Source organism: Idiotropiscis lumnitzeri, chromosome 12 (assembly GCF_059441095.1).
Source record: "Idiotropiscis lumnitzeri isolate Australia: NSW breed Sydney's pygmy pipehorse chromosome 12, RoL_Ilum_1.0, whole genome shotgun sequence".
NCBI classification, from domain to species: domain Eukaryota; kingdom Metazoa; phylum Chordata; class Actinopteri; order Syngnathiformes; family Syngnathidae; genus Idiotropiscis; species Idiotropiscis lumnitzeri.
This window is the reverse complement of record NC_142402.1, coordinates 4,114,671-4,124,143: the sequence shown is the minus strand read 5'-3', so window position 1 is coordinate 4,124,143 and position 9,473 is coordinate 4,114,671. Positions and strand designations below refer to the sequence as shown.

The following is a 9,473-nucleotide window of genomic DNA, read 5'->3' as shown; positions in this document are numbered from 1 at the left end:
AAGCTTGTAACAGATAATTACTTGAAGAGTATCTTGGAATTGATGCTAAATCACCAAATAAGAAGTTTATTTAATTCCAAGACTGATCTAATAGTTTTTTTTTTTTTTATTCTTGAATACGATCAAAATTGAGACATCTTTACAGGCATTTTTCTTCTAAACATTTCTCAAAACTGCCCACAAGCGCCACACTCCAACAGTGTTGGTTTACAAGGCCCAGTGGTAACTTTAACATGGTGTTTTGTTTTGAGACTTGCTAAAGATGTACAGATAATTTGGCGCAATTTTTTATTTTTTTTAAGTAAATCAAACTGAGTTAATTGAGTTAAAATATTTAACTGAGGTAAAAAATTTTAGATTAATAACCTGAGTTAACGCTTTCATTTTGACAGCCCTAATATATATATATATATATATATATATAAACACCGAACTGGGAGTGGTAGCAAGACTACTCCTAACGTGATCACGGCCAAACTTTATTCAGGTAGTTTCAGTCATCGCCCAGACAAACATTTGTAGCAATGAGGAGAAAATGACTGTAAATATAAGTGTATAAAGTGTAGGCGATTTTGTTATGTGTGGTTAAGAAATGTAAAAAGCGTGTGGACAAGAAGCAGATGCTTGCATGCTGCAGCAATACAAATATTTTAGCTAATTAGAATTATATATATTTCTACAATTTTCAGATTGTGCATCCAAGCAAGAACGTTCTCCCCATTCCCGCTAGCAGAGCAAAAAAGGAGGTAAAAAAAATCACTGCCATAATAAAAAAAATGAATAAAAATAAATCATTTGTGGTAATTGTTTTTTTTTCTCTAATTCACAGGTTGGCATCGAGCCAGCTGGAAGCCAGAAGAGTTGCTGCAGGGTTGGACTCTAACCGTTCCGTTGACTACTGGGAGCTGTTTCTCACAGAGATGCTCCAACATATTTTGGATGAGACACACCAACTTTTATATAGTTCAAACTTAAAGTAAATATTGTTTTTCCAAATGTAAAACTTGTAAATGATTATAATTGTGGTGAACAAGCGCACGCACCTACTTGCAAATAGTTCAAAGTTCATACAGTATGGTCAAATTTGGAAATTTAAAATACTGTATTGTAAAGAAAACATTTCGCCATCAAAATAACTTGTTGGTTATGTCGCAACAGAAATGTGGTTGGTTTTGTAAAACAGTAAAGATTGAAAGCAATGTTTAGATGTCACGAAAGAAAATAATATTAGTGTCTGAGTCCATATTTAAATGAATCTTTTCACGAAAAGGAATTTTTTCTTCGTTTTTTTTTTTTTTGGTGAAAGTTGGGTATGTTCAACCTCTAATTACTAATGAAAGGAAGTAGGTAGAAACAGAAATTAAATGTGTCACACTAAAGAAGGTCTTGGGTCAGTTTTTTTTAGTACGCTGACCATACAGCACAACCACTTGTACAAATGAGATGCAATACAAGCACTATATTCAGTACAAGGGTATTAATATATTTACAGGACCATGAAAAAGATCTTAGGCCACCAATATTGTGACCCTTTTAAAAAGTATAAGACAACACGATGTGCAAAGCTTCGCCACAGCCTTATGAATAAATAAAAAAAATGAATAATAAACTAATGAATCCAAAAATAAAAAATGCAACGGAAAGTGTGAAAAAGCAACCAGGACATTTCAATATCCAATTACTGTAAATTTTATGAAATATACTTTTTGGTAATGAATGTGCAAGGGTGCATTATTATTTTCTTTCTTTTCTTTTACCTGGCATTCTATTTCTTAATGATCATTAGGGCATTGCTAAATAAATAAAAAAAAATAGGTTACTAATTACATTGTAGACAATGTCAATCAAAACGTGGTAGTACTACATCTTCGATTTGTCTCAAGTATGTATTTGTATGGAAACATTTGGTCAGAATCAATAGAGCCTTGTATTCATATATTCTGTAAATGTTGCGTTTAGTTGGATATCAGCCTATATAATTAATTATTGCCTTCCCAACATCTGTGCATCTGTCTATCTGTCTGTCCATAATCAAGCACCAAGTGTCACGTTTCCCAGGCCTCCTGGTGCTGTAGCACAGTGCTACTCATGTCCAGACTAACTGTGACCTGCTTTCAACAGTGTGTGCGTGTGTGTGCGTGCGCGCGCGCGTATGTTTGTGTGTGATCTCGCGTGCGTCTGCTCGCGCTGATGAGAGAGAGAACCAGAGAGAGAGAGAGGGGAGTACCGACAAAGATTAAACATGAAGGCAGAACAAATTGAGTTTTTTTTTTAATTCATTGTGTGGAATAGCGATTTATACTTCAGATTCACCAGTTAACAGTTATGTAAGTGCATGTAATCTATTTCATCTCTTGTACACTGAAAAATAACTGTAGGTATCTGTAACTGGAGAAAATACATCTTGGTTATTTCAAAAGCACTGGCATTAATGTTGGCGCAGGCAGACAGTCAAAGGCAAGAGAGCAAAAGTTACAGTGAAGGTTTAAAATACATCTAATCAACTTGTTTAGCTATCTGTTGTTCAAATCTCAATTTGTTAGGTAGTCATCCAGATGGATAATCCCATGTAAACCCGGATTATAAAGGGATTAAAAGAGAATCTCTGTGTGGGATTATCGCCAGATCTAATTCCACACGTTTGTCTGCTGTAGTTCACTTTCTGGATTTCCTTTTTCTTCCTTTCCTTCTGGACAGCATGCTCATAAGCACCGCGTCGTGCATCTTTTTTTTAAATAATGACTGCAATTTCCCGATCCCTCCAAAAACAAATATGATAGCCCTGCTCAACAGGTTGCACAATAACACATTTTCTCAAAAGGAGGACAATTAGCAGTTCGAACATATATGGTAGTCCTGATCAACAGGTGTGAATATATGTTTTAAATTATTTTAAGAACAAATAAAACGATCATAACATATATAAAAAAAACACGACAACTAGGTTAGAAGATATACACAGACTAAATTTCGTGCAGTATACGCAAAACAGAACGGCATTGATATAAATCGGACCATTTATACGTTCACAATATACATAGAAATTATTAGTTGATGCTTTTATTTATGATTAGTATACTGATATTGACTGCAGTCAATATATTTTTGCTGTGCATCTGTAAAGTAGAATTCATTTTACTCTGAAGACTGGTAGGAATTGAGAGTAAATTGTACATCGTAAAATTCTCAGACTAAATTTTACACTGAATTTTATGATGAAAATTGTACCCTCAAATGTTACTGTTTACTATAGGAGCAAATACACTTTTTAGTGTAAAGTAGTAGGTAGTAGTTCTATATCTTTGCTGCTGTAACACCTTAAATTTCCCCATTGTGGGACTAATAAAGGACATCTTATCTTATCTTATCTTAAAATGTATATGCGCAAATGTTGTATCCCTTATATTTAGAATACATGATTTATATTAGATTTGTATTTTAAAAGTCCGTTCTCGATACAAAATACATTTGCGTGTAACGATTCAGATTTTATTACTCTAATATTGTATAATAATAATAATAATAATAATTGTTATTATTATGATTAAATTCTGTGCACACGCAGAATCTCATTAGTAGGCTAATCTTAACTGTTTAATGTGTGTGAGCGTGCGTGCAGTAACCCCAAAGTGCTCACCCGCAGCGACGTGGCCGGTTTTTAATGCAGCGTCCAGCTTGGTGCATGCTGCAAAGCGAGGGGCTGCATGGGAACCGAAACACTTGTTCTGTTTGAGCAGGTCTGCTCCATCAGAATGGCAGCACGCTCATCAATGAGGTGCGTGGAGCGCTCGGTCACGCCGCGTTAAAAACTTGCACGGTTCAAATTATCACGCGCAAAGGGAAAGGCGGTGTAAACACATGCAGGCACAGCCATATAAAATGGCCCAACGTGAGACTACTGCAAATCAGTTGTTTGACATGTCGCGATGAGACCAAATCCAGCCCTAAACGTTTGTGCTCATCGAGTTTAGAATAACTCCACCTCATTCATACTCAGCTTTTGTGCCCAATGTAATAATTTGACTGGGGGTACACTTATTATTTTCCCTTTCCCTGTACACTATCGCGGCGAATTTGAAATCAAACGTGCACAAAATTGTGATTCAAGTGTAGACTTTCAGCTTGAATTGAAAATGTTACCACGCCATTTAGATAATATAGTGATTTTAAAGTGCACAATGTGAAAGTATTGTAAACCATCAATTTTTTTAATTAAATTTCATTGTATTTTAATAAACTCATACCGAACCAGTGACGTACTTGCCTGGTGATCTTGAGATACGTGTAATGCGGGTCGCATTCAAAAAGTGGCTTTTAAACGCTATTGTTGCATTTAGTGTATATAAATAACAATCATACATTTGACACAATATGCCATTCCTTCTTAACTTTAAACTATTGCGCAATGAGTGGTAGCGGTTGGTATTGGTTGGACTGCAGACAATACAATATCAGAACTATAATCAAATGCTTGTGAATCATGCGGTAGCATATCGATAGGCTAATAAATTTTAGTCATTTGGCGTAAAATTTACAAGACGAATCTGGGGTTGTCAACGTGATGGCTATATATGTCAATTTTTCATGGGATGTCTTGAATGGCCTGTTTGTTGCCTGACAGGTTGCATGTGCATTGTGTGTCTTGTTTTGAGGCATGTGCTACAGCTTCATCATCGAGACAGCAGCACAAGTCTCGTTTATGACGCGACATGTTGCATTTGGCGATAGCGGCGCAAGTGGCCTTCTTCCCACGGCCGCTTGCAGCTTTCAAGCGCACCACCAATAGCACGCGTGGGGCGCGCGCGCGCACACACAATCCTCCTTCAATGGTCTATTTTCTCCCCGGAACAAAGTCACTCCTTTCATTGAATGGCCTGAATAGATGAGTCCTTACACAACCAGACCGGTGGGCAGTATCCTCTCGGTATACCGGGGAGCATTAATTTGTTGCGTGAGGTGTCAGGGAGGCGCGCACCCCGGGGCCACCACTGTGCTTTTATTTGTCAACCAGTTCTCCCAATCAAAACCGCACTGGCCGGCACAAGTGGCGCATCGACCACTCTGCTAGTGTGTGTATTTATGGCAGTAGTGCTTCCCACTTACTGCGAAATAAATGAGCGCGCTGAGGGCTCTTGAGATGCGCGGGTGGATGTGCTCAACAGGCAAGGGACGAAGACCTGTCACTTAACAGCAGCACATGCACGTGTTCGCGCTCCCTTTCGGTTTATATATATATATATATATATATATATATATATATATATATATATATATATATATGTGGACTGGATTTTAACTTAATCTTTTCATTGCGCAAATCCTCAGTGTCAGAACACTGTGCATTACGTGCAACCATTCACAGGAGCAATCAGCAAAAGTAGATTGTCTTGAAACATGCGCATACTGGTGTATTTAACTCACCAACATATTAACTGGCATTACTATTAATATTTAAGTTTAGGTGGCAATAGGGCTGTATTTAAACTGTAACCTTTTACGGAAAATTGGTTTCTTCGGCTGCAGTATGATGTAAATTTTTCCTTGTGTCCCTCAAATGTCATTTTTGTGATTTTTTTTATTCGTTTGTCTTTGGCGGATGGTTTATTGTAAATGTGAATATCTGTCTATCTGTGATATCTCAGAAATACATATTTTTTCACTGCTCGTACTGTTTTAAATTTGGTCAGACAGATTAACAAAATCATATAGAGAAAATATGACTTACTTATCATAAATGTAAATGTAATCGTTGGAAAGCACGAGAGTACTTGACAGCATGTTTTGCTGGCTCTCTGGAAGCGCCTTGAGTTGCAGCAGAGGCACGTGGGCGTGGCTTTGCAGTGAATTATCAAGATGTGCGCTTCGCGGACAGAGCTGTGATTGGTTGGCGCTTTGAGCAAGCGGCACGCGACTCTGGATGTCACTATAAAGCCACCTCGCGTGCGTGCCTGTTCCCCATCTAAAAGTTAAGTGGTGACCGCGAGCGGCAACCACGGAGCACCGAGTCAACAAAGTGCCATTGTTTCCGCCACAAGGGGAAAACCGACAAAGATGGACGGCGTGTTGGACCCTTTCTCAGCACTTGACTCTTTCTCTTCCCCTCCTTATTTCAACGACGACGACTTTTTCACCGACCAGTCCTCGAAGGACGGAAACCTGGACACAGATGACTTCTTGGACGATGATGTCGATTTCTTCACCAGTCATTTTCAAGACTATTACAGCAAGGAGGGTGGAAGCAGAGCCGCCCACGGCCCCGATGGCGAGTACGACATCGGAAACATGTCCTTCTCCTCTTCCTCGTCTACCTTCTCGTACAGCTGCGCCGACAGCATCACGGAGCTGTCCCCTCACGGTGGGCCCCTGCTGAAAAGGCGGCGTCGGATGAGGTCTGACATGGAGATGCAGCAGCTGAGGCAGGCGGCCAACATCAGGGAGAGGCGCAGGATGCAGTCGATTAATGACGCGTTCGAGGGGCTGCGCTCACACATCCCTACTTTGCCCTACGAGAAGAGACTCTCTAAAGTGGACACTCTGCGCTTGGCCATCGGTTACATTAACTTCCTAGCCGAACTGGTTCAGTCCGACCTGCCCATACGGAACTCCAGCAGTGACACGCACGTGCAGCCAAGGAAAATAATTATCTGCCACAGAGGCACAAGTAAGTTTAGGATTGACTGTTAAACAGTATTTCAGCATACAGAGGATTTCTTTTTACGTTTTAATGCCTGTAAAATTAAATGCAACTATTAACTTATTTGTCATTTTCTCTTAGGGTCTCCCTCGCCGAGTGACCCCGACTTTGGTCTCCCCCCTTTGGCAGGTCACTCTTTATCCTGGTCGGATGAGAAGCAACTTCGGGACCAGAATATTATCCGCACCGCTAAGGTGTGGACGCCTGAGGACCCCCGAAAACTGCACAACAAATCCGTCCTCACGGATATAGAGAACGAACCTCCTTTCGGCCTCGTGGCCTAAAACTGTCAGAACAGAAACCGAACCAATATTATACGACCATGAAGTGGATAATTTAAATGATTCTGGTGATGCATTGTAAAAACTATTTCGCGGTATTGTATGTATTGTACATAATTTCTTATTTTTGCATTATTATTTTTTTAATTCAGGTTCCTGGCAATCATGTATTTAATGTTTGTAATAATATATTTTGTAATTTAAATACAAAGAATGGGATGATATTTATTTTTTTACACTGATGATAAGTTATTTTTTTTATCCAATGAAATAAATTAAAATACAGTAGCCACCGCGTCTTGCTTTTTTTGTGGACACGTGATCAGAAAATACAACTGGTGCGTGCGGATTTATGTATCCAGAGCTAAAAACAAAAAAACATTTTGGAACCAAGTAATGTGTCTGAAAGATTTAGAACGTGGAAAAATGTAAAAGATGACGATTCACCCAAAATGCAAAAATAAAAACAAAAATTCACCCAAAATGAAAAATAAAAAAACACAATTGCCTTTCAAAGCGCAGGTGAGAGCTGCAAGCAAAACAAACAAACCTATTGCACAAGCAAAAATCGAGCGTATTGCACTACATTGAGGACAGCGCTATGTTAATGATATGCTGCTGAGGGATGGGGAAGGGGGTTGTTGGGAAGGGGGGCACGGTATAGGCTACCCGCAACAGCTGAAGGTGTTTAAAGTGCACATAGACGCGCAGCAGCATGGTGGCAGGCTTCTGAATGTTGGTCGGTGCTGCCAGGTGTTGGCAGGACACTTTTTCCCGTGGTAGAGACCTTTGAATTCGAGTCTCGAACGTCCTTTTGGGACACCGCCCCACCACCAGTGCTAGCCAACCTTGTTGCGAGGCAAACGATATCACAACTGTTTGATGATGACATGGTGAAATGTAAAGTAAACTACATCAGGTTGGTTGTATCTTTCATTTTGTCAGTAGTATAGTTCAGATTCCATTACATTGTTATTTTTCCTGTTGCTATGACGATGGATGCCAAACATTTGCGTTCGAGCGCATCAGCTCTTCAATCCGCTTGTTATTAACGGAGCGACGGGATAATGTAATCCGATTACACACATTAGAAAGTCAGGTGTGAGCAACTCAATGCTGAGCAACTTCTGTTCTGAACTCTCTTCTGTTCCATGTAGTTTGACTGCATGTGAGGGGCTGGAGCGGTTTTTTTAAACAATCGTCGCATTGTGTTTCCTCGCACCTTAACGCGGTTTTGCAAAGCGCCCCAAAATATCTTTTGATGTGCTCTCAGTCAAGCATGGGGCGCTCAGAAATCGGCTTTCTTGTCAGTCCGCGGCTGCGTGTTTGGAAACGCGTTAAAGGATCGTTTCAGCGTTTGATGGGTTTTATTTCCTTTATGGACATGCCGAGCAGCCATTTGTTCGAGAAAGGCCCCTGCTCTTTACGTAAAGTTCCATATACTTATTCACCGAGAGGTGAATTTCGTAAGCAGTGGATCTCATGCTCTACAACAAGAAAAACGACTTTGAAACAAATCTTGGGGGGCCGGAAGTGGGGTAAAGTATTAAACTAGCGTGGCTGTGTAGCCTATATAGAAAAACATAATTGATTTAAAAAAGACGATTTAAGGCCCACACAAGCGCGTGAGATTGATTTGAATTTAAATCCATTCAAGCGGAATAATTTAGGTTTTCAAACCATCTATTTTCTTTACTGCTTACCCTAATGTTATTTATGAGCAGAAAAAATAAAAAAGTTTTATTTACAAAATTGTTATGACAGTAGTAAGTATTCACGTTTAAATACGTTGCCTGTATGCGGTAAAAATTACTCAAAAAGCAATAATACGATAAGGCACATATACCAGCACAGTCAGAAAAGACAAACTATTTTTTTTTACTATTTGTAACAAAGTTTATTCTTCAGAAACAAACACAATCGCTATTTTATGGAAATTTACTTTTGTATTGTACAAAATACGGCTCGGTGGATTAATATTTTCTAATGATAATGAATAAATTCGTATTTCATATCCAGTATAGTGGCCATTGGGTGTAGGTTTGTTATTAAGACAGTTTAGAGAAGGCGTGAATTTTTTTTAAACATGTTTAATGGATGGAAATGATATCGGCTTTTGCCCTTAATGCTGTTTAATCCTTTTAAAGTTTTTTTACAGGCCGCAGGGAGAGAAGAGTTGCTCAATGTTGCGGATTCAATGACCCCAGAGTAGGCATTATAGTTTTAAATGTTTTTCCCCCTAGCCTAGTGTCAACTGTCATCTTAAATCTTTATGGCCCAAAGGTTTGTATGGTGCAAAAGACAAGGGAGGATAGGGGGAGGTGAGACGCGAGGGGAGCTTGAGAGCATCATCTTCGCTTGCTGCGCGCTCTTTTCTTCTCGACTTGACCTTTCAATTTCAATTACATCTTTATGAGCGCTAACCCCACTGAAGCGGATCTCTGCCGTGTTCTTCGAGGATGCACCTGGTAGTTTCAACTTTTTTTTCCACGTCTTTG

At 39.3% G+C, this 9,473-nt stretch overlaps 1 protein-coding gene across 1 annotated transcript; it reads left to right on the top strand.

The window, feature by feature from the left end:
* Positions 1–5,979: 5,979 nt before the first annotated feature.
* Positions 5,980–7,263, top strand: ptf1a (pancreas associated transcription factor 1a). The gene is made up of 2 exons (XM_088311619.1): positions 5,980–6,661; positions 6,776–7,263. Exons 1-2 carry the CDS (start codon positions 6,052–6,054, stop codon positions 6,976–6,978), a joined length of 813 nt encoding a protein of 270 aa, XP_088167745.1. The 5' UTR covers positions 5,980–6,051; the 3' UTR covers positions 6,979–7,263.
* Positions 7,264–9,473: the final 2,210 nt, after the last annotated feature.

Bases quoted from the DNA above. Each gene is read 5' to 3' on its own strand.
- ptf1a (XM_088311619.1), top strand. From the start codon at position 6,052: ATGGACGGCGTGTTGGACCCTTTCTCAGCACTTGACTCTTTCTCTTCC. The intron at 6,662-6,775 runs GTAAGTTTAGGA...ATTTTCTCTTAG, and splicing joins TATCTGCCACAGAGGCACAA to GGTCTCCCTCGCCGAGTGAC.